This window comes from Rhinatrema bivittatum, chromosome 15, assembly GCF_901001135.1.
Source record: "Rhinatrema bivittatum chromosome 15, aRhiBiv1.1, whole genome shotgun sequence".
Lineage (NCBI taxonomy): Eukaryota > Metazoa > Chordata > Amphibia > Gymnophiona > Rhinatrematidae > Rhinatrema > Rhinatrema bivittatum.
Genome location: NC_042629.1, coordinates 75,837,560 through 75,863,394, shown reverse-complemented (window position 1 = coordinate 75,863,394; position 25,835 = coordinate 75,837,560). Strand labels below are relative to the sequence as shown.

At 47.7% G+C, this 25,835-nt stretch overlaps 2 protein-coding genes across 3 annotated transcripts in view; one reads left to right on the top strand and one right to left on the bottom strand.

Annotated features, from left to right (window-relative positions):
* Positions 1-25,835, top strand: part of TTLL10 (tubulin tyrosine ligase like 10) — a 307,814-nt gene that overhangs the window by 233,071 nt on the left and 48,908 nt on the right. The window lies entirely within an intron of this gene.
* On the bottom strand, positions 621-7,870 carry TNFRSF18 (TNF receptor superfamily member 18). Its single transcript, XM_029578093.1, has 6 exons — positions 7,654-7,870; positions 6,690-6,830; positions 6,503-6,590; positions 6,171-6,268; positions 2,674-2,799; positions 621-2,162 (listed from the first exon to the last, which is right to left on the bottom strand). The coding sequence occupies exons 1-6, from the start codon at positions 7,802-7,804 to the stop codon at positions 2,017-2,019; spliced, it is 750 nt and encodes a 249-aa protein (XP_029433953.1). The 5' UTR covers positions 7,805-7,870; the 3' UTR covers positions 621-2,016.

Sequence of the window (25,835 nt, the reverse complement as noted above, 5' to 3'; positions counted from 1 at the left end):
ACCTGGATGGACCATTTGGTCTTTTTCTGCCATTACTATGTTACTATATTTGCATACAGGTTCTCACACAGGCCCTCTCATGCCCATGCAGTCTCATACATGCAGGCTCGCTCTCGCATACACTTGCAATCTCACACAAAGGTCTCTCTCACATACAGACACACACACACACACTGTCTCCCTTTTTGTTCTGGACCTTCTTAGGTTGCCGCCGGATGGAGGGAGGGAGGAGACCATGCTGGTGGTGAAGGGGCTCCGCGTGGCCCGCAGGTCTGTGTTCCGGCCACTCCACCGCAGCCTCGCTGAGATTTTCTTCAGGCTGCTGCTGCTCCTCTTCTTTGCTCTAGCTGGGAAGCTGAGGAAACCAGGTAACGAGCGTCCGGCTCACCAGGGGAAGCAGACCAATCTGCTCCGACGTCAGCCATTTCTAAAAATCAGCACAGACCCTGTACAATAGTGCCTGTTCCTAAAGTGATGTCACAATGTCATTTAAATCAATGCATCTGTTTGCCAGCTTTTTCAGAGGAGTCATAGAGTATACAGGGAAGCAAACTAATTCCAAAAGAGAGAGAAATAGTTTGTGTTTGGGGGACAGCACAAAGGGGAAGCAGCTTCTGAAGCAGTGTTTGCAAGAAAATTTATTCAGCTTACAGATTAAAAAGGGAAAAAGTTCCAGAAAGAAGTAAAGCACATGCGAAGTGCATTCCTCTTCCCAGCAGGACAGAGTGCAGTATGTCCTGCGTGTATTTGCAAGGCAGCTACCCGCTCATCCTTACATGCATTTAATAAACACCTGTGGTGCAAGCGAATGAAAGACAGGTTTACCATCTGGACTGGTGGAAAGAAAGACAGGTTAGAAAAAATTAACCTTACCTGGTAATCTTCTAATACAGGGGTACAATCAAACCATAAAACCAAATTCCCTTACCCTTCCAGCCACTCCCACTGACAGTCAGACCCAGCTCCCTGCCAACTCCTAATTCCCACTAAATCAAAGTCCAAAAACGTTATCAAATAATCAAAAGCTGCTCTCCTTCCACAATCCAGTGCAGGTCCCACGTAACTAAAGCTGACTTCTTACCAATGATGGCAATGAGAATAGCAGCCAAGGCAAGGCACAAACACTTGTGAACCAGAGAAACACAAGCAGCCAATGCAAATGCTGCAAACTGACGTGATAAGTGCCTGACTGCTGCAGTACTGATTGTAATCGCTTTATATACTCACTTGTGACAGTGCCTGATGAAATGAATTACAGTAATCCAATCTGATCAAATCCTTAGTATCCGAAATTAAGCCAAGCTGTCTAATCATGACAACCTATTACTGAGTGAAGCTCCAGCACTGACAGCACTGCTTGCTGAGTCCCGAGCCCCAGCGGCCCTCCTGCTCTAGACTGGGCACAGCAAATGCCCAGCCGGAGGGAAACATTTATTCTTCTGCTTGTCTCATTTCCCACCTGAAATATGAGACAAAGTATTTGTAGTTCTTCATTTTAGTGTGGGCTAAAAAGGCAGAAGCAAAACAAAATTACAAAAACAAATAAATAGAACACAAAATCAAAGCTGAAAAAAGATTTTTCCAGACACACCCTTGCCTGGGATCTGTAGTCCTAAATTATTAGGACATTAAGAACTACACATCCCAGAATCCTTGGGGATGGGGGATAAAAAAAATCCATCTAAGGTAGAGTTCAGTGTCCCTGTTTGGAGCCGTTTGGTCATTAGAGGGCGAATAAGGTCATGCCCCAAAGTAAAAGAGAAGGCTTTCACCCAGTCAGGGCCTTACTACACTGTGAAAGACCACAGTCTGATCGCATGAAATGCAGCTTCCCATCACCCCAAGCATTCCTGAGGTTTAGAATTTGAACTCCAAGCTCTTAAGAGAAGATAACGCAAAGTTAAGCCCTTATTGTGCCTCTCTGCAGTAGCTTCAGCCAGCTTCCTCCTCTTACAGCTTCGGCTTCCATTCAGGGGTCTGGTCTGGGCAAGAGCGCGCTCCAGTCCCAGGACAAGCTTAGTGGGTCTCCTCTTTTGCAGTCTTCTCCCCTGTTTCCTCTTCTGGGAACTGGCAACTACAGGTATCCTCTAGTGGATGAGGGCAGTAGGGCAAGGGCAGAGGCTTGTGTTGTGTACAGAAGAGAGGAGGACTGGAAGCACACTCTGGAAGAGAAACGGGGAAAAAAAAAAAAAACTTCTCAAGAGGGGAAAACTGGTTCACTCACACTGCTCGTTAGCGTGGTGCAGGGGTCACTGCAGGAACGTGCAGCTCCTCAGCATTGCCCCCTACTGGGGCAGACTACGCATGGTGCGGCAGAGTTCCTGCTTTGCCAGCCACGCTCCAGGCTCCTGGGCAGCTGGATGCAGATTAACAAGGTGGGGTCTCTCTGTGACTTTCTGCCTTCACTGCTCATCAATTAATTTTTATTGCATATCATGTCCTTATACAAAGCGCCTGAGGTGGCTCACAGTATTTAACATTACAACAGATTTGCTAAATATGAACCAAATTACAAAAACAATGCATGAAACACTGGAAGGATTCCATCCCTTCCCCAGCACTCCCCTAACCAACCAGTGGCATTCAAGCAAAATAACAGAACGGTCCACAATACAGACTTCCTCTGGCTGTCATCAAATGGTCATGCACTGAAATCAAATGAGCCGTCCTAACCTTGCACTGTGTCTCTCTCCTTTCTATGCACCCTCCAGATGTAGAGGTGCAGGAAGATGGTCATCAGAATCAGGATAAAGATCGCCACTGCTGCCAGAACCGCCAGAGACACAGCAGGCATGGATTCTACGGAGGGAGAGAGGGAGAGAGTGATGTAGTGTGCAGGAGTGCCAGCGTTCCCATCTCTGATCCCGGGCTTCTACCTCTCACTAACCACGGGCTCTCCTCTCCGCTGTGAACACTGGCCCACATTACAAGAATAACCTGTGCACACCTGAAGGAACCGCCAGAGACACAGCAGGCATGGATTCTACGGAGGGAGAGTGGGAGAGAGTGATGTAGTGTGCAGGAGTGCCAGCGTTCCCATCTCTGATCCCGGGCTTCTACCTCTCACTAACCACGGGCTGTCCTCTCCGCTGTGAACACTGGCCCACATTACAAGAATAACCTGTGCACACCTGAAGGAACCGCCAGAGACACAGCAGGCATGGATTCTATGGAGGGAGAGAGTAATGTAGTGTGCAGGAGTGCCAGCGTTCCCATCTCTGATCCCGGGCTTCTACCTCTCACTAACCACGGGCTGTCCTCTCCGCTGTGAACACTGGCCCACATTACAAGAATAACCTGTGCACACCTGAAAGAACCGCCAGAGACACAGCAGGCATGGATTCTACGGAGGGAGAGCGGGAGAGAGTAATGTAATGTGCAGGAGTGCCAGCGTTCCCATCTCTGATCCCGGGCTTCTACCTCTCACTAACCATGGGCTGTCCTCTCCGCTGTGAACACTGGCCCACATTACAAGAATAACCTGTGCACACCTGAAGGAACCGTCACAGACACAGCAGGCATGGATTCTATGGAGGGAGAGAGTAATGTAGTGTGCAGGAGTGCCAGCGTTCCCATCTCTGATCCCGGGCTTCTACCTCTCACTAACCACGGGCTGTCCTCTCCGCTGTGAACACTGGCCCACATTACAAGAATAACCTGTGCACACCTGAAGGAACCGCCAGAGACACAGCAGGCATGGATTCTACGGAGGGAGAGCGGGAGAGAGTAATGTAGTGTGCAGGAGTGCCAGCGTTCCCATCTCTGATCCCGGGCTTCTACCTCTCACTAACCACGGGCTGTCCTCTCCGCTGTGAACACTGGCCCACATTACAAGAACAACCTGTGCACACCTGAAAGAACCGCCAGAGACACAGCAGGCATGGATTCTACGGAGGGAGAGTGGGAGAGAGTGATGTAGTGTGCAGGAGTGCCAGCGTTCCCATCTCTGATCCCGGGCTTCTACCTCTCACTAACCACGGGCTGTCCTCTCCGCTGTGAACACTGGCCCACATTACAAGAATAACCTGTGCACACCTGAAAGAACCGCCAGAGACACAGCAGGCATGGATTCTACGGAGGGAGAGCGGGAGAGAGTAATGTAATGTGCAGGAGTGCCAGCGTTCCCATCTCTGATCCCGGGCTTCTACCTCTCACTAACCATGGGCTGTCCTCTCCGCTGTGAACACTGGCCCACATTACAAGAATAACCTGTGCACACCTGAAAGAACCGCCAGAGACACAGCAGGCATGGATTCTACGGAGGGAGAGCGGGAGAGAGTAATGTAATGTGCAGGAGTGCCAGCGTTCCCATCTCTGATCCCGGGCTTCTACCTCTCACTAACCACGGGCTGTCCTCTCCGCTGTGAACACTGGCCCACATTACAAGAATAACCTGTGCACACCTGAAAGAACCGCCAGAGACACAGCAGGCATGGATTCTACGGAGGGAGAGCGGGAGAGAGTAATGTAATGTGCAGGAGTGCCAGCGTTCCCATCTCTGATCCCGGGCTTCTACCTCTCACTAACCATGGGCTGTCCTCTCCGCTGTGAACACTGGCCCACATTACAAGAATAACCTGTGCACACCTGAAGGAACCGTCACAGACACAGCAGGCATGGATTCTATGGAGGGAGAGAGTAATGTAGTGTGCAGGAGTGCCAGCGTTCCCATCTCTGATCCCGGGCTTCTACCTCTCACTAACCACGGGCTGTCCTCTCCGCTGTGAACACTGGCCCACATTACAAGAATAACCTGTGCACACCTGAAAGAACCGCCAGAGACACAGCAGGCATGGATTCTACGGAGGGAGAGCGGGAGAGAGTAATGTAATGTGCAGGAGTGCCAGCGTTCCCATCTCTGATCCCGGGCTTCTACCTCTCACTAACCATGGGCTGTCCTCTCCGCTGTGAACACTGGCCCACATTACAAGAATAACCTGTGCACACCTGAAGGAACCGTCACAGACACAGCAGGCATGGATTCTATGGAGGGAGAGAGTAATGTAGTGTGCAGGAGTGCCAGCGTTCCCATCTCTGATCCCGGGCTTCTACCTCTCACTAACCACGGGCTGTCCTCTCCGCTGTGAACACTGGCCCACATTACAAGAATAACCTGTGCACACCTGAAGGAACCGCCAGAGACACAGCAGGCATGGATTCTACGGAGGGAGAGCGGGAGAGAGTAATGTAGTGTGCAGGAGTGCCAGCGTTCCCATCTCTGATCCCGGGCTTCTACCTCTCACTAACCACGGGCTGTCCTCTCCGCTGTGAACACTGGCCCACATTACAAGAATAACCTGTGCACACCTGAAGGAACCGCCAGAGACACAGCAGGCATGGATTCTACGGAGGGAGAGCGGGAGAGAGTAATGTAGTGTGCAGGAGTGCCAGCGTTCCCATCTCTGATCCCGGGCTTCTACCTCTCACTAACCACGGGCTGTCCTCTCCGCTGTGAACACTGGCCCACATTACAAGAACAACCTGTGCACACCTGAAAGAACCGCCAGAGACACAGCAGGCATGGATTCTACGGAGGGAGAGCGGGAGAGAGTAATGTAATGTGCAGGAGTGCCAGCGTTCCCATCTCTGATCCCGGGCTTCTACCTCTCACTAACCACGGGCTGTCCTCTCCGCTGTGAACACTGGCCCACATTACAAGAATAACCTGTGCACACCTGAAGGAACCGCCAGAGACACAGCAGGCATGGATTCTATGGAGGGAGAGAGTAATGTAGTGTGCAGGAGTGCCAGCGTTCCCATCTCTGATCCCGGGCTTCTACCTCTCACTAACCACGGGCTGTCCTCTCCGCTGTGAACACTGGCCCACATTACAAGAATAACCTGTGCACACCCATCCAGAGCTCTGAAAGAGAGTTACCCAGGAATGAGCTGATCCAGGCGCTCACCTTCTTACCCACATAACCTTTCTCAGTGACCAGTTTATTATTTATCACAGCTGATAAAGCAGATTCATCTGACAGTATGTGCAAACATGTATTGTGAGGAGCGGTGCAGGAACTTCACCCCCATCTGCAAAGCCTGCCATGAGCTGACTGACACTTATTGTAGGGATGTTCTGTACACTGCCCAGCACAGTCAGAGCTGGAAGGAAGGAGCCATCTCCCCTCTGTCTCTCTCAAGCCCCTGGATCTCTCTTACTGGAGTAGTACCTGACAGCTTTGACATGGAAGAAGCTTCATACTCTCCACATCGTACATTTTGGGTTTTGTTTCCTGATGTGATGATCACAAGTCCTTGACTCATACAGCTGAAAAGGAGAGCACAGGATGTAGGTGATCTTTTTCCAATTTACTCTACCACCTACCCCCAGGGTCATACACACAGCAACTCATATACGCAGCCATGCTCACGGGCTCCGACATTCTCCGAGTCACCCCCCCTCAAACACACATACTAGGAAAAGCTCGGCGTCTCCTGCACAGGTACCTAAGCACTCATGCAGTACCCATCTCACCCGAGCCCCTTAGAAATGCAGTCTTACTTTGTCCATTTCCTGCAGAGGCCGGTCTCTGGGTCAGAGTAAGTGCCATTTTCACAGTCTGCACATTCATACGAGTACTGCTTTTCACCTGCGAGAAGAAAGCAGGAAGGGGTCAATCCAATACCTCCAACTCCAGTCAGAGACTGAAGGGGCTTAGACACCCCTGAATAAGAGCAGCGCCGGGCACCTCTTCTCCTGAGTATCTGTCCATTGCTGCAGGTGGGAAGGCGCAGACAGTAATCACAGGCAGGGTTGTGGCACTGGTACGTAGCCTCACACTTACAGTCCTTATCCTGAATGCTTTGGCAGGGCACATCTCTGGCCTTCTCTACCAGTACAAAGAGAAACAAAATGAACAGAGAACAAGCGATAAAACCTTCAGCAGCTCAGAGAGAGAAAAAAGAGAAAGGGCACCCCGCAGCTGGTGAAGCAGGGAGGGCTATATATGATAAATAGTAGTAGGAAAGCCAGAGGTCAACTGGAGCGGACACTGGATGGGCCTTAGGCTCCTTATCTGCTAGATTTTGTTTCTGTGTATGAACTTATCAGAACATAAGAACTGCCATATTGGGTCTATCAAGCCCTGCATCCCGTTTCCAACAGTGGTCAATCCAGGTCACAAGTACCTGGCAAGTACCCAAACATTAAATAGATCTCATGCTGCTTATATCCAGGGATAAGCAGTGGCTTTCCCAAGTCTATCTGGTTAATAACAGTTTATGGACTTCTCCAAGAAGTTGCAAAAATCTTTTTTTAAACCCAGCTATGCTAGCTGCATTAACCATATTCTACAGCAATGAATTCCAGAGCTTAGTTGTGTGTTGAGTGAAAGAATTTCTCTGATTGTTTTAACTGTGCTACTTACTAACTTCATTAGCTCACATATAAAATTGGTTAAAAGAAAAGCACCAATCAGTGGGTAGAGAATCTTTTTATTAAGTTTAAGATGCAGCTCCACTTTGGGACACTAATGCCCTTTCCTCAGCCATATAAGGGAGATATGAGAACCATATGTAACCTCCCTGGATGTGCGCATGGTACAATGGCACTGGCCCTATGCACCAGAAGCAGAAATGCAGTTATTCTAGGGTAAAAGTACATTCTGGCTACTTGTCAAGTGAAGAAGAACCCAGAATGGGAGGTCGTCTTACCTGAGGGGCAGATTTTGCAGCACTTGTAACCTTGAATGGTGAATGTTCGGAAGTGGTCAGAGTCGCACCGGAGAGCCAGGGCTGCTTCTGCCCAAACCCAAGGAACCAGCACAAAGAGGAAAAGGTTGGTGTCCCACAGACAGTTACCCATAACTCTCACCTGCAGGATAATGATGGTGCCCAGCACTGTGTCTGGGTCCTAGGAGAAGTGAATACTTTTATGTCGTACACTTCCACCCACTCACATGTGGCTGGGGAGGGTACAGAGCGCAGCCTGAATGGCTTCCTGGAACTGAGACCTCTGACGACAATGAACTGATGTGCAAGAAATGCCCACAGCATAGAGCTGGTTTCTGCACGTGAGTTTCTTTACAGATATAGATTTAGTGAACTACAACAGAGCTGCGAACAGCAAACATAGCTATAGGAATATTCTAAGCAACAGCTGCAATAGCATCCAGCAAACAACTCAGACTTCTGGAAAACACACACAGCTCTGCCACTGCACCCCCTGCTATTCCAGTACTGAGACCCCCCACACACACACAGCTCTGCCAATGCACCTCCCTCCTGCCCTGCAGCACCCCCTGCTATTCCAGTACTGAGACCCCCCCACACACAGCTCTGCCAATACACCTCACTCCTGCCCTGCAGCACCCCCTGCTATTCCAGTACTGAGACCCCCACACACAGCTCTGCCAATGCACCTCACTCCTGCCCTGCAGCACCCCCTGCTATTCCAGTACTGAGACCCCCACACACACAGCTCTGCCAATGCTCCTCACTCCTGCCCTGCAGCACCCCCTGCTATTCCAGTACTGAGACCCCCCCCAACACACAGCTCTGCCAATGCACCTCACTCCTGCCCTGCAGCACCCCCTGCTATTCCAGTACTGAGACCCCCACACACAGCTCTGCCAATGCACCTCACTCCTGTCCTGCAGCACCCCCTGCTAATCCAGTACTGAGACCCCCACACACAGCTCTGCCAATGCACCTCACTCCTGCCCTGCAGCACCCCCTGCTATTCCAGTACTGAGACCCTCACACACACACACAGCTCTGCCAATGCACCTCACTCCTGCCCTGCAGCACCCCCTGCTATTCCAGTACTGAGACCCTCACACACACACACAGCTCTGCCAATGCTCCTCACTCCTGCCCTGCAGCACCCCCTGCTATTCCAGTACTGAGACCCTCACACACAGCTCTGCCAATGCACCTCACTCCTGCCCTGCAGCACCCCCTGCTATTCCAGTACTGAGACCCCCACACACAGCTCTGCCAATGCACCTCACTCCTGTCCTGCAGCACCCCCTGCTATTCCAGTACTGAGACCCCCATACACAGCTCTGCCGATGCAGCTCACTCCTGCCCTGCAGCACCCCCTGCTATTCCTGTACTGAGTCCCCCTCCCCAGCTCTGCCAATGCTCCTCACTCCTGCCCTGCAGCACCCCCTGCTATTCCAGTACTGAGACCCCCACACACAGCTCTGCCAATGCTCCTTACTCCTGCCCTGCAGCACCCCCTGCTATTCCAGTACTGAGACCCCCACACACAGCTCTGCCAATGCTCCTCACTCCTGCCCTGCAGCACCCCCTGCTATTCCAGTACTGAGACCCCCACACACAGCTCTGCCAATGCTCCTCACTCCTGCCCTGCAGCACCCCCTGCTATTCCAGTACTGAGACCCCCACACACAGCTCTGCCCATGCTCCTCACTCCTGCCCTGCAGCACCCCCTGCTATTCCAGTACTGAGACCCCCACACACAGCTCTGCCCATGCTCCTCACGCCTGCCTGCAGCACCCCCTGCTGTTCTAGTGGTGTAAGAAAGGTGGGAATGGAAGCTCAGTGCACAGAGGCCATGGGAGTGGCTGCTGCTTACTGGTAATACCCAGAAGCACCAAACCTAGGACACCAAATTGTAACTAAACCTTTATTTTCTGAACTGTTTAAGCAACATAATCCGCAAAGTAATTAGTGGGATGTGCAGTGAGATTCCACTGTATGGGACTCGCTGCTGGCTCTCCTCACAGAAAATGTTGGAAATTTTTATTCAAGAAACGCTTAAGGTCTCCCTCCCTCTTTGAAGGCTCTAATTCATAGCTCAGGACGCTCTCCGTACGATGCTGCATTCAGAGCTGGGAAACACCTAATGGCCTTTTGGAACCAGTTTGGAAAGGGGAAGGATCTCACAGCATCAGAGACAGACCGATGGTAAAACTGTGCATCCGAGCCGGGTGCCTGCCCACCTCTCCTGGCTGCGCGGTGTTAAAAAGGGAGGCGCTAGAGGAAATAGTGCTTCCCCGCATTGGGTGCTGTGTCCGGGTTAGGAAAATGGAGACTCCGTTTTACGAGCCAGGGACGGGGCAGGCGTTCATTTTTGAGTGTAAAAATGTGCACGCCGCACACACATCCATTTTGTGCATAGCTGCATAATAGCTATGAGCCTTATCATGAATGTATATATGATGAGCGCTATTAGCTATGCACTGCTTTGGACACTATAACCCCTTATGCAATATGGGGATTAGCGCATCCACGAGCATTGGCCTAAGAGAGAACAGTGAACTTGTGCTCTAACAGTGAGGATATTGAGGCCTTGAGGTGAGCATCTGGCTGCAGCGACACTGCATAGTGCTGGAAGAAGCACAGTGGGGCGTCTCCCCCTGGCAGATGGCTGCATGCAGCACCTACCTAACAGCTTCATGACTGGAAGGGGGAGAAGCTCCTGCTTCTACCATGGGCAGATTAAGAACGGATTTAAGACATTTTAGCTCATCTTCCAAATACATAAAGTATGAGAGATGTGAACAGATTGGCCACACCACTGCTGAATGCAAGCTTTGAGGGTGGGGGGTGGAGTAGAGGGCCATGTGTGTGCATTGTCCTTATGCTCATCACAAGTGCCCAAGAGGAAGTTCCCAGGGAGGGGGCAAGAGAGGCAGCTGGACCCCAGGCAGAGTTGCAAGCTCACTGCTCTGTCAAATGGAGGAGGCCACTGAGTGTCAGCCTTTGCAAGAAGGAGCTGTGACCGAGCCTACACACAAACCAGAACAGGCAGCAAAAGCTGCAATGCCTGCTGCGCCTGAGCAGGATATGAGTATTCTAGGGCTAGATGGAGATGGCAGCAGGAACTCCCCCGTGCACAGATACTGGTGAAAGACCACTCTCCGAGGTTGTGATCGTCTGATGCATTGATAGAGGGGACTGCTGAGGCATTAAATGCCGGTAGCTCCCGAGGAAATATGCGATACTCCAATTTCTTGACAGCCTAATGGGATCTGAATCCATGAGAGCAAGGAAAGGAAAATGGAAAGCCAGCAAAATGTTGCATCCGTCGGTCTCAGACAGCTTTGACCTCTGTACCTCACCTTTCTGTTCTCCCAGTTAGCCTTGGGAAGATGGCTACCGCCGCGTCTGCATCACGCTCTCTCCGGCATCCCCGGTACGGCAATGGCAAGGCTATCCGCCATGTTTCTCCTGAGGGCCTCCTAGGGTGTGTGCGCGTTCGCCACCCACATCTTTATCCACGTCATGGCGGGAACCTCAGGGGCGTCCCCCTCGAGTGACATCACGCCAACTGGGTATTTAGCCTGCCCTTCGTTTGCTAACAATTCAAGTTAGCAAGGATTGGATACGTCTCCGGTCTAAGCTACTCTGCCGCTTCTGTGCTGCCGCTGGAAGTTCTCTCTGCCCTTCGGGGTATTTCATCTAATCTGGGTACCTGCTCCTCGGGGGCCCTTTGCTTTCTTTCAGGTGCCTATCTGGGATACCAGGTACTCGCTCCTCGAGGGCCTGCTCTCCCTGCCTTGGTGCCTGCAATCTAACTACTTCTGCCTGCTGGGATCTCCAACATTACAGCTACCAACTTAGTGAGTAATCTAACCTTTGTCAGTCTGTCTCACCTACAGCTCAGCACTGGGAACCTGCATCCGGAATTCCCTATACTTTCGTGTGCTGCTAACATCCACCATTGTGAGACGGGTCTCCTCTGGCGAGGGTCCCTGGACTGCTACTACTGGATCACCTCTGCTGGTATCATCCAGCTGTATAATAAAAGACAAATCTCTGTGTCTGCGGGTCTCGAGTCTGGCCTAGTACTGCGGATCCTCACTGGGCTCCTCCCCGTGGGAGTGGCCATCAGTGGCGGACTCACGATGTCGGACCGGCCCGGGTATTCGCCACCCAGGCCGGCCCAGGACACGTCACGTGGTCTGCCGAGCGTGGATGTCACGGCCGCGCACGACAGACCATGTGACTGGAGCGATCGGCCCACCGGGGGATGCCCGATCCCCCCATAGGCCAATCCGCCCCTGGTGGCCATCACCGCAATACCCAAGAATCCACTCCAACACCTCAAAACCCTAACACAAAACCTTGAAATGAAAAAGGAAACAGAGCACTAAAGCCCGTCTGACACCTGAAGTCTCACTCCCAGCTCTACATATCAGGGAGACCTCCTCCCTCCTCCTGATAGCACTGCCAAGGGCACAAGAGGCCCAGACGGATCAGAACTCTTGATGTTAGGCATTGCCCTGTATCTTGGGATTACGTCCCATCTCTGTGCCCCCCTTCCCGATGCCATCGAGCCTGAAGTATTGTCATTGGGACAGGATGAGCCCCAGTGTTAGCTGGGATTTGTAGTTCTGATTGCCAAAGGAAAGAAAAACTGCTTCTCCCAGCAGGCAAAGGGGTAAAGCAAGGCCTGCCTTCGAGCTGCTCTCAGCCATCTCCTCTAGTGCTGCCCTCACCATAAGCGCCACTAAACGCTTCAGGGGTGGGGACTTCCCTGGCAATCCCTGCCGTGTTCACTCATCGCTGCTGACGCAAGGCAGACGCCTGTACTGCAGGCGTGGGCAGGCGAGAAACCAAAAAAGTCACCTCAGCTCCTCAGCCAGAGCTTGCCAGGAAGCTTACTCAGAACAGAGAGACGAGAAGCTGTAAACCATGGCCCATGGCCAAAGGGTCAGGACACCTTTAACCACCCATGGACAGCTTTCCAAAAGGATATTTTTAGCAAGAGGAAAATGGGGAGGGAGGAGGAACCATCTTTCTGCTCAGATCTCACTTTATTGAAAATGCATAGACTGTCCCAACTCCGTGCTGGGCAGAGACAGCAGCACGGTACGCTTTTCCACCAGTGAATTTGAGAGGTGTGCAAAAATCCCAGAAACCTTTAGGTGCTACTTTTCCACTTAAAAAGCATAGCGCCACAAGAGAAATGGAAATGGTAGGTGGGTAGATGTGATGGGGGAGGATGGTGGAGAACAGAGTGGAAGATGGCTGAGTAAGGGAGTTGTACAGACAGGGTTCTGGATAGGTGGGGAAGGTAGAGGACAAAGATTGAGCTGATGCTGGTGTGCTGAGCAGGGAGTTAAGAAGTAGCACATTTAAAACAAATCTGAGAAAATGATTTTTCACTCAACGCATGGTTAAGCTCTGAAATTCATTCCCAGAGGATGTGGTTACAGCAATTAGGGGTAGATTTTAAAAGAAGCGCGATCAGCCTACTTTTGCTTGCGCATCAGACTCAAGCAAAAGTACGCTGGATTTTAGTAGATTCGCGCGGAGCCGCGCGTATCCACTAAAATCCTGGATCGGCGCGCGCAAGGCTATCGATTTTGTATAGCCTGCGCGCGCCGAGCCGCGCTGCCTCCCCCCGTTCCCTCCAAGGCCGCTCCGAAATCGGAGCGGCCTCGGAGGGAACTTTCCTTTGCCCTCCCCTCACCTTACCCTCCCTTCCCCTACCTAACCCCCCCACCCGGCCCTGTCTACACCCCCCCCTTACCTTTGTCGGGGGATTTACGCCTCCCGGAGGGAGACGTAAATCCCCGCGCGCCAGCGGGCCTGCTGCGTGCCAGGCCGCAACCTGGGGGCGGGTACGGAGGGCGCGGCCACGCCCCCGGGCCGTAGCCACGCCCCCGTACCCGCCCCCAAAACGCTGCCGACACGCCCCCGGAACGCCGCGACGACCGGGCCCGCCCCCCGACACGCCCCCCTCCGAGAACCCCCGGGACTTACGCGAGTCCCGGGGCTCTGCGCGCGCCGGGAGGCCTATGTAAAATAGGTTTCCCGGCGCGCAGGGCCCTGCTCGCGTAAATCCGCCCGGTTTTGGGCGGATTTACGCGAGCAGGGCTCTGAAAATCCGCCCCTTAGTGTAGCTTGGTTTAAAAAAAAGGTTTGCATAAGTTCCTGGAGGGGAGGTCCATAAACTACTATTAATCAATAGGGGATAGCCACTGCTTGCTGCCGGCATCAGTAGCATGGGTTCTGTTTAATGACTGGGTACTTGCCAGGTTCTTGTGACTTGGAATGGCCACTGCTGGGCACAGGATGCTGGACTTGATGGACCCTTGGTCTGACCCAGTATGGCAACTTCTTATGTTCTTATGAGTGAAGGGGAGAAAAAGGAGAATACTTGTTGGGGGAGGAGAAGAAGAGAGATGCCAGAGAGGGGGGAAAGAGGGCAAGATGGAACTGCCATCCAGCCATTGGGGTTGCTCAAACACCTACAGAGCTCACACCTATGTTGAGGAAACACCTTCACTGTGTCCAGGGAAAGTTATTTGTAGTGAAATTTGAGCTTATCTGCTAATTTCCTTTCCTTGAATCTTGCCAGACCTATCCATACTCTTGGGACTGTTCTTCTTACCAGTAGATGGAGGCAGAAGACAACAAACTTGAACTGATGCCTTCTGCAAAGCCTCTTTGCAAAGTCCTTCCACGTCTCTGCACACCACCCCTAGTTTTCCTGATAAACTGCAGGAAGACCTTGTGAGGCTGTAAAATTGGGCATCCAAATGGCAGATGAAATTTAATGTGGATAAGTGCAAGGTGATGCATATAGGGAAAAATAACCCATGCTATAGTTACACAATGTTAGGTTCCATATTAGGAGCTACCATCCAGGAAAGAGATCTAGGCATCATAGTGGATAACACATTGAAATCGTCGGCTCAGTGTGCTGCGGCAGTCAAAAAAGCAAACAGAATGTTGGGAATTATTAGGAAGGGAATGATGAATAAAACGGAAAATGTCATAATGCCTCTGTATCGTTCCATGGTGAGACCGCACCTTGAATACTGTGTACAATTCTGATCGCCGCATCTCAAAAAAGATATAATTGCGATGGAGAAGGTACAGAGAAGGGCGACCAAAATGATAAAGGGGAATGGAACAGCTCCCCTATGAGAAAAGACTAAAGAGGTTAGGACTTTTCAGCTTGGAGAAGAGACGGCTGAGGGGGGATATGATAGAGGTCTTAAAATCATGAGAGGTCTAGAACGGGTAAATGTGAATCAGTTATTTACTCTTTTGGATAGTAGAAAGACTAGGGGGCACTCCATGAAGTTAGCAAGTAGCACATTTAAAACTAATCGGAGAAAGTTCTTTGTCACTCAATGCACAATTAAACTCTGGAATTTGTTGCCAGAGGATGTGGTTAGTGCAGTTAGTATAGCGGTGTTTAAAAAAGGATTGGATAAGTTCTTGGAGGAGAAGTCCATTAACTGCTATTAATCAGGTTTCCTTAGGGAATAGCCACTGCTATTAATTGCATCAGTAGCATGGGATCTTCTAGGTGTTTGGGTAATTGCCAGGTTCTTGTGGCCTGGTTTGGCCATTACCTTCCCCTATACAATCTGAAATCAGTCGGTTTATGATCTCGCCTGCATATAGTAAGGCAGGTATCGATGAGCCTGATGTGCCTATCAGTCAGGGAGGACTGATAGTGCCGACAGAGGAGGCCTCCCTTAGTCCTAACACAGGACTCCCTCCTGCGCAGAGAGATGGAATTGGCTTTATTGGAGGAGCATCTGGGGAGACTTGTTTGTCCAGTCCGGAAGCGGGAGGAAGTGATACCCGCAGTAAAGGACTGATAACCCAGGTAGCTGAGGGTGTTGAAGGAGCTGTAGGAGGAGTAGAAGTGTTGTCTCCCCATAAAGGGTTAGAGACACAACTGACCAACGGGACACCCCCTATTCCAATTCCACGTCCCGCAGTGGTAACCTTGGACACTCTATGAGAGATGATGGATGGAATGATTAAAAATATTAAAGGTCTGGAAAATAAAGTGGACGCACTAAGTTCTGGTCATCAGCAGGAATTGCTTCAAATTCAGAAGCAAATTAAGGACTCTTCTGACAAAATTAAAGTACTTGAATCAAATGAGAAGAAACATCAAGAATTTCACTCAGCTGTGGTTAAAGATAGAGATAATATAGCTAGGAGAATCGAGGCTATTGAAAACAACTCCAAGCGACTAAATTTAAGATTTTTAAATTTTCCTAGGTTAATTGGAGAAGCTTCCCTAATTACCTTAAAAAAGTTTCTGATTGAGAACCTTGGTTTTGCAATAGCGGATTCTCCTACTGTATCAAATTGTTACTTTCTACCCAAACCCAGAAATATAATAGCACAAGAATCAGCTCAAATGTTTCAAGGAAATTTGACTAATTTCTTGGAAGATTCTTCTGCTCAGGTGATCGATAGGGGTACGTTGTTGGCAGTATTTTCCTCAATAAGTGATGTTAATTTTTGCCAAATACCCCATCAATCACATGGGACAAAATATTAAAGTGTTTCCAGACTTAGCTGCTTCCACACAGATGAGACGGAAAGCCTTTTTAGGCTTCCGTCAAGAGGTAATTGCTTTGGGTTTTTCCTTTAATTTAAGATTCCCGTGTAAGTGTTTAATTGCAAAGCATGATGAAGTTTTCATTTTTTTTATACCTGACCATTTAAAAAATTACCTTGAACAAAAGAAGTTAACAACTTCATCTCCCGTTCCCAAGGTAAACATAAGTAAATAATAATGCAGATTTCTGTATTAGCCCTTTTTTATTAGAAAGCTTAGAGTATGTATGCTCCCTTGGTTTTGTTGTTGTAATGCCGCATGCCTCTCAAAATTGGCTTGAATGATAAATGGTATTGATGATGTAAGGAATGTCTTAAATCTTACTTAGTGATAATTATTTAATTATCAAACCATTTCTTTTTTGTGTTTCTGTAAATCATTTTGTGTGTTTTATTAGAAAATATATAAATAAAGAATAAAAAAACCCAAAAAAAAAACAAGTCAGGCAAAAGGATCCCGCCAGGCTCCGCAGGGACCACACTTTCTTCCATTCTCAGCCATTGGGCTATGGGAGGATGAGAGCTTAAGACGGACTGAGCTAATGCCAGAAGCCGGATCATTGCCCACCTTAAACCGCCAAAACTTAAGCGTGGCCTTTCTTTTGTTTTAAGTGCTCCTCTGCAGAGTTCTTGTAAGGAGGACAAGGTTGTACCGGGAAGATCTGTCAGCCTGGCCATTGTCCTTTTTGTTTCTCTGACTTGGTCCTTTTTTTTAGTAGTGAGGAAATAACTCTTAAGGCTTTTTCCATGCTTTAACGCTGTCGTGTGTTTTTTTGCCAGCACCTGATGTCCAGCTTCTGCTGGAGGCAAACGATTACTGATGATCCCCTTCTCCTCCCCCTCCGCAGCAGAAGGGCATCAGCTCAGGTTCATTGTCCTCTGCCTCCATCTCCTGGTGGGAGGAAGAATCCCAATAGAACAGACCTCTCTGGCTTAAGGCAACCTGAATTTCATAAGAACATGAGAAATAGCCATGCTGGGTCAGACCAAGGGTCCATCAAGCCCAGCATCCTGTTTCCAACAGGGGCCAACCCAGGCCACAAGAACCGGGCAATTACCCAAACACTAAGAAGATCCCATGCTACTGATGCAATCAATAGCAGTGGCTATTCCCTAAGTAAACTTGATTAATAGCCATTAATGGACTTCTCCTCCAAGAACTTATCCAAACCTTTTTTTAAACACAGCTACACTAACTGCACTAACCACATCCTCTGGCAACAAATTCCAGAGCTTTATTGTGCATTGAGTGAAAAAGAATTTTCTCAGATTAGTCTTAAATGTGCTACTTGCTAACTTCATGGAATGCCCCCTAGTCCTTCTATTATATGAAAGTGTAAATAACCGAGTCACATCTACTCATTCTAGACCTCTCATGATCTTAAACACCTCTATCATATTCCCCCCTCAGCCGTCTCTTCTCCAAGCTGAACAGCCCTAACCTCTTCAGCCTTTCCTCATAGGGGAGCTGTTCCATCCCCAAAGCAAATTTCGCTTAAGTTGTTTTGGGAAGGTGGCCCCCATGTCTCTGGGATCATGGGATTTATGGGGAGATGCAGACTGTGTCTTGTTGGCTTCGGCACTGGTTGTGTCTGGAAAATCAGTTTACCTACTGCCTGCACTAACATGCAATGCTGAGAAGATCAATAAGGGAGGGGATACTTGAGCCTTAACCTTTAAAGGCATTTAGTCACAGGCAGCAAATGGTGGAACATGGTTTGAAAATAACCAAGTTTTAAAAGGATTTTCATGCAGAAACCCCATTTGTAAATTAAGTCATAGAAATGTGGCTGTAGAAAAAGACCATTACAGCTTCTCTAATCTGCCCAACTCTACAATCCCTCAGAGATCTGTGCCTGTCTCCACCTCTGGAACAAAGTCAGCATGGCTTTACCCAAGGCAAGTCTTGCCTCACAAATCTGCTTCACTTTTTTGAAGGAGTTAATAAACATGTCGATAAAGGTGAACCGGTAGATATAGTATACTTGGATTATCAGAATGTGACTGAGAAAGTCCCTTATGAGAGGCTTCTATGGAAACTAAAAAGTCATGGGATAGGAGGTGATGTCCTTTCGAGGATTACAAACTGGTTAAAAGGCAGGAAACAGAGAGTAGGATTAAATGGTCAATTTTCAGTTGAAAAGGGTAAACAGTGGAGTGCCTCAGGGATCTGTATTGGACCCTTACTTTTCAATATATTTATAAATGATCTGGAAAAAAAATACAACACGTGGGGTAATCAAATTTGCAGATGATACAAAATTGTTCAGAGTAGTTAAATCACAAGCAGATTGTGATAAATTGCAGGAAGACCTTGTGAAACTGGAAGATTGGGCATCCAAATGGCAGATGAAATTTAATGTGGATAAGTGCAAGGTGATGCATATAGGGAAAAATAACCCATGCTATAGTTACACAATGTTGGGTTCCATATTAGGAGCTACAACCCAAGAAAGAGATCTAGGTGTCATAGTGGATAACACATTGAAATCGTCGGCTCAGTGTGCTGCGGCAGTCAAAAAAGCAAACAGAATGTTGGGAATTATTAGGAAGGGAATGGTTAATAAAACGGAAAATGTCATAATGCCTCTGTATCGCTCCATGGTGAGACCGCACCTTGAATACTGTGTACAATTCTGGTCGCCGCATCTCAAAAAAGATATAATTGTGATGGAGAAGGTACAGAGAAGGGCAACCAAAATGATAAAGGGAATGGAACAGCTCCCCTATGAGGAAAGACTAAAGAGGTTAGGACTGTTCAGCTTGGAGAAGAGACGACTGAGGGGGGATATGATAGAGGTGTTTAAAATCATGAGAGGTCTAGAACAGGTAAATATGAATCAGTTATTTACTCTTTCGGATAGTAGAAAGACTAGGGGGCACTCCATGAAGTTAGCAGGGGGCACATTTAAAACTAATTGGAGAAAGTTATATTTCACTCAATGCACAATTAAACTCTGGAATTTGTTGCCAGAGGATGTGGTTAGTGCAGTTAGTGTAGCTGTGTTTAAAAAAGGATTGGATAAGTTCTTGGAGAAGTCCATTACCTGCTATTAATTAAGTTAACTTAGAAAATAGCCACTGCTGTTACTAGCAATGGTAACATGGAATAGACTTAGTTTTTGAGTACTTGCCAGGTTCTTATGGCCTGGTTTGGCATCTGTTGGAGACAGGATGCTGGGCTTGATGGACCCTTGGTCTGACCCAGTATGGCATGTTCTTATGTTCTGTAAAATGATTGTGTCTTCCATTACTCCCCTCTCGCCCTCATCCCATGACTGTGCATGAGAAAATTTTGCAGGCAATAGTGAGACATTCCAGGGTTCAGGGAAAGGATTTCCATGCATACTTTTCCTGTTTGAAAGGAAGTTGCACCTGCCTCAATCAGGTGAGATTGCAAGTATGGCTTAGGGGCCTGCGTGCAGCGTAGAAAATTCTAGTTAAAAAGTACTGTGTAAAAATGCTTCTAGTCTATCCTTTCAGAGATGATCTCTTGCAAGTTGCCGCTTCCCTTCTCAGCTTTGAAGGTCATTGGGACTGGAGACTGAGGCTATTTAAGAGTCTGTATGGTCCCCTAATTTAAAGGATTAAAATAGTCTGCATTGATGTTTCTTTAAACACTAGAGCAGTGCTTCCCACCCTGGCTCCGCCACAAGGGATGGAAGAAAGTTTACCTGGGGAAAAAGGGCAGACAGCTGCCCCCTCAGACCAGGAGAATGAGCGTGGGGCCTAAGGCTTGTGTGGAAGCTTCACCCAGTAACCACGAGGAGCCTGGAACCGCATGGTTACTGGCTCCTCATGGCACTACATGGCCACATGTAGGGTGGTGGAGGAGCTCTGCGGGAACAATTGCAACCCTTGACAGTCAAATCCCACTGCTGCATTTGGTGAGGAAGCAGGGAAACAAGTGCGGCTGACAGTGAGGAGAGAGGGAGAGGAGAGCTGCACTAAAAACGTGCATAGAAACTGGACTGGGAGGAACAGTATGAGAGGAAATGGGGAAGAGGACTGAAGGAATCCATGATCGAGCTGCTTCAGGGGAGTCAGTGGAAGGAGTGAGGAAGTCTAAAAGCTTTACTGGATCTCTGTCCACTACAGTTCATTTTTAGATTATAATTTTCTTTACTGATTTATTATATGCACAAATATACAACCTGTTAGGTTATAACAATAAAAGATATGTAAACAAATTTGCATGAGGCTATGAGACTTTTTGGCACCATGGACAAGATAAAAGAATTATAATTGACAGAAAATAGATAAGATGTGTGATCCTTTCTTATCCTAAGGAAACGTGCTGTGCTTGGGGATAAATTGCAATAAGGACCTAGTTCATGCTGACCTGATGACTAATCAGGACTTAAAACTTATGGTATTTGAATAAAATGCAGAGCTGTAAATAATAGGTCAAGTTAAGATTAAATTCTTTAATGTTTTGCTTTACCTGTTTTTTATTTATTTTTATTTATATTCTTTTTTATACCGAAGTACGGCAGAGTGCCTTCACCCCGGTTTACATTGTAACAACTTCATACAAGAAACAAGTTATAAGTTATAACGCAAGTACAGATAATAGAAATATAACATCTCGGCAAAGGCAGAGTATAACATGTTAGCAGGAGATAATTTACGACTTAATTTAGAAGATACTTATTAAAGAAGAATTAGGGTTCAAGATGAAGACTAAGATTATTCAGATCAGACTGTGAATGATTGTCTAAACAACCATGTTTTTAGTTCTTTTTTGGAAGTTTTGGAATCTCTGATAGAGCTTAGGTAGCATGGGATAGAGTTCCATTCTATCGGTCCTGCTATCGAGAAGGCTCTATTTCTAGTAGCGGATAGTTTCGCAGATGACAGGGGGGGAATTATTAGTTGTAATTTGTCAGTAGACCTTGAAGAACGGGGTGATTTGTGAATTGCGATCATATTATCCAGAGAGGAATTGTTGCCTTTGTAAATTTCGTTATGTAGAATAGTTAAGGTCTTGTATTTAATTCTTTGCGAAATTGGTAGCCAATGAAGGTTTTTTAGGGTTGGAGAGATGTGATCAAACTTCCTTTTGCCAGTGAGCACTTGTGCAGCGGCATTCTGCAGTAATTGTAGCGGTTTTAGAGAAGATTTAGGTAGCCCTAAGAAAATTGCGTTACAATAATCCAGGCTTGAGAAAATGAGGGTTTGTAGAATCGTTCTAAAGTCGTTCGGATACAGTAGAGGTTTGAGATGTTTGAGAATCTGGAGTTTATGAAAGCCTTCTCTCGTTTTTATAGCTAAACAATTTTTAAGGTTCAGATCATTATCTAGCCAGATATCAAGATCCTTTATTGGATTCTTCATTTGAATGTTGGAGTTGTCAATTTGAATGTAGGGTATTTGAGAAGATTGAACTGAGAAGTACCTTGTGTTGTTTATGTAATGCCCCCTTTACCACTTACCTCGCGGGGCATTCCTGGGTCTGGAACCAACCTGGTGGGAGCCCCCACTAGGGCAGACGCGCATGGTGCCTCCTGGTGGGTGGGATCTCCCTCCCTTCACACCAGGCCAACAAATGGGAGTGTGAATGAGGCTGGCAGTCTGTACAGATAGATGCAGGTTTATTAGACTCTACAAGCATGTACATTTCTGGGAGTGTGAACGAGGCTGGCAGTCTGCACAGATATATGCAGGTTATTAGACTCTACAAGCATGTACCTTTCTGGGAGTGTGAACGAGGCTGGCAGTCTGTACAGATATATGCAGGTTATTAGACTCTACAAGCATGTACATATCTGGGAGTGTGAACGAGGCTGGCATCTGTACAGATATATGCAGGTTATTAGACTCTACAAGCATGTACATATCTGGGAGTGTGAACGAGGCTGGCATCTGTACAGATATATGCAGGTTATTAGACTCTACAAGCACGTACCTTTCTGGGAGTGTGAACGAGGCTGGCATCTGTACAGATATATGCAGGTTATTAGACTCTACAAGCATGTACATATCTGGGAGTGTGAACGAGGCTGGCATCTGTACAGATATATGCAGGTTATTAGACTCTACAAGCATGTACATATCTGGGAGTGTGAACGAGGCTGGCATCTGTACAGATATATGCAGGTTATTAGACTCTACAAGCATGTACATATCTGGGAGTGTGAACAAGGCTGGCATCTGTACAGATATATGCAGGTTATTAGACTCTACAAGCATGTACATATCTGGGAGTGTGAACGAGGCTGGCATCTGTACAGATATATGCAGGTTATTAGACTCTACAAGCATGTACATATCTGGGAGTGTGAACGAGGCTGGCATCTGTACAGATATATACAGGTTATTAGACTCTACAAGCATGTACATATCTGGGAGTGTGAACGAGGCTGGCATCTGTACAGATATATGCAGGTTATTAGACTCTACAAGCATGTACATATCTGGGAGTGTGAACGAGGCTGGCAGTCTGTACATATAGATGCAGGTTATTAGTCTCTACAAGCATGTACCTTTCTGGGAGTGTGAACGAGGCTGGCAGTCTGTACAGATAGATGCAGGTTATTAGACTCCACAAGCATGTACATATCTGGGAGTGTGAACGAGGCTGGCATCTGTACAGATATATGCAGGTTATTAGACTCTACAAGCATGTACATATCTGGGAGTGTGAACGAGGCTGGCATCTGTACAGATATATGCAGGTTATTAGACTCTACAAGCATGTACATATCTGGGAGTGTGAACGAGGCTGGCATCTGTACAGATATATGCAGGTTATTAGACTCTACAAGCATGTACATATCTGGGAGTGTGAACGAGGCTGGCATCTGTACAGATATATGCAGGTTATTAGACTCTACAAGCATGTACATATCTGGGAGTGTGAACGAGGCTGGCATCTGTACAGATATATGCAGGTTATTAGACTCTACAAGCATGTACATATCTGGGAGTGTGAACGAGGCTGGCATCTGTACAGATATATGCAGGTTATTAGACTCTACAAGCATGTACATATCTGGGAGTGTGAATGAGGCTGGCAGTCTGTACATATAGATGCAGGTTTATTAGTCTCTACAAGCATGTACCTTTCTGGGAGTGTGAACGAGGCTGGCAGTCTGTACAGATAGAAGCAGGTTTATTAGTCTCTACAAGCATGTACCTTTCTGGGAGTGTGAACGAGGCTGGCAGTCTGTACAGATAGATGCAGGTTATTAGTCTCTACAAGCATGTACCTTTCTGGGAGTGTGAACGAGGCTGGCAGTCTGTACAGATAGAAGCAGGTTTATTAGTCTCTACAAGCATGTACATATCTGGGAGTTTGAACGAGGCTGGCAGTCTGTACATATAGATGCAGGTTATTAGTCTCTACAAGCATGTACCTTTCTGGGAGTGTGAACGAGGCTGGCAGTCTGTACAGATAGATGCAGGTTTATTAGTCTCTACAAGCATGTACCTTTCTGGGAGTGTGAACGAGGCTGGCAGTCTGTACAGATAGAAGCAGGTTTATTAGTCTCTACAAGCATGTACATTTCTGGGAGTGTGAACGAGGCTGGCAGTCTGTACAGATATATTTATTTATTTATTTATTTATAGATTTTTCTATACCGGGGTACGTAAATAACATCACCTCGGTTTACATTCAAACAGTAATTCAGCATTGCGCTTTACAATATAACATGGTAACTGAACGAATACAATATAGTATATAACTTTGTATTAATAGAATATAAGCAAAATATGAGAGATTGCGGCAGTTAGAAAGAGTAGTTGAGGATTCAGATCATTGATAGTAGGCTTTTTTAAATAGCCAGGTTTTAAGGTTTTGTTTAAATTTTTTGTGACAGAGTTCCTGGCGTAATTCAGAGGGCATGGTGTTCCATATTGTTGATCCAGCAATGATGAAAGATCGTTCTTTTGTACTAGAAAGTTTAGTCAGATTGGGTGCTGGGATATTTAGTTTGGCTAAATTCTGGAATCTCGTTGGGCGGGAAGACGTTTTGAATTGTAGTTGATCTGTGAACCAGTGCATTTCTCTGTTTTGAATGGCTTTATGTATCAGCGTCATAGATTTATAAATTATCCTGTAAGCCACGGGTAGCCAGTGCAAAGACTGAAGAGCTGGAGTGATGTGATCATGGCGGCTTGTGTCAGTGATAATGCAGGCAGCTGCATTTTGCAGCATTTGCAAAGGTTGAATGGTGGCTTTAGGTAGACCCAGTAACAGAGCATTGCAGTAATCAATCTTTGATAAAATAGTTGCTTGTAAGACTGTGCGGAAATCATATTGGTATAAAGCATATAAATCATATTGGTATAAAGATATATGCAGGTTATTAGACTCTACAAGCATGTACCTTTCTGGGAGTGTGAACGAGGCTGGCAGTCTGCACAGATAGATGCAGGTTTATTACATGTCTACATGACTATGTACATCGCTAATAGGATGTCGAGCAGCACACATATCTACTTGAGGTTAATAGTCTCAGGCCACATAACTATATACATTCCTACAAGGTAGCCATGATATTAAATCAGAGCAGGCATTAATTTTGGTGAATAAAACTGTGTGCTTCGGGAAAAGCCGCTCAGCACGGATGGTGTTTCCGGAAGGAGCAATGGGGGCTAAGACTGAGGCGGGGGAACACAGGTTCTGGCCTAGGCATGAGCTGCAGTTTACGGGCTCCTCTGCAGGGCTGGGCGGCGTCACCCCCCAGACTTTAAGCTTGCAAGTCCCACAAACCGTGCAAACGACCCGGGTTTTAAGCAGCTCTTCCCTGCAGGCTGCTCTAACAGCTTCTTGTGCACGGTGGGAATGGGACAAAGGGGTTTTATGGAGAACCAGTTGGTTAAATGCATGAATGAGGGATGCGATGTGTGTGAGAAACAGAGTGTGAGCGGTAAATACCGCACACGGGGAGCGCGGGGGTACTGGCTCTTCTCAAGCATCTTTTCCCCCAGAAGAAAGATCTAAGAAATGGATGTTTGTCCACTTAAAAGGCAAAAGTACAAAGTTAAGCCACTTTGCGGGAGAGACGATCCTGGGGACTTCCTTTCCCATGACAGAGCTGGAAGCTCCCTGGGAGCCCGTGTCCTAGAGCCCCCCTGCTAGGAAGCCCAAACCCATCCCCTCAGTGGGGTTTATTTCCACATGGGAGGCTGTCAGCGTGCACTCTGTGTTCTTTCATTTTAAGAGAGAATATTTTGTGAGGGCGAGTGACATTGGATGGTCTAAGAAAAGAGTCATGGAAAGGGGGGTAAAAACCCGGAGGGGCTGGCCCCAGCTAGCTGAGGGGTGGCTGGGTGGGAGAGGAGTCTGCTGGTGCCATAGGGTCGAGTCCTTTGCTAGTGCCAAGTCGCTAACTTGGGGGAAGGAGAAGAATAAGGGGTAAAAGGCCAGAGCCTGGGTAAGCAGCTGCCTGGTGGCTCAGTAGCCAGGATGGCTGAATATAGGAGGTCGTGGGTTCTAGTCTAGCTTAGCCAGAAGCTAAGTGGGGTCAGTGCAGGTAAGAGGAGAGGGCCTTTGGTTTCAGACCCCTGCCCCTAACCTAAAAGCAATCAAATGG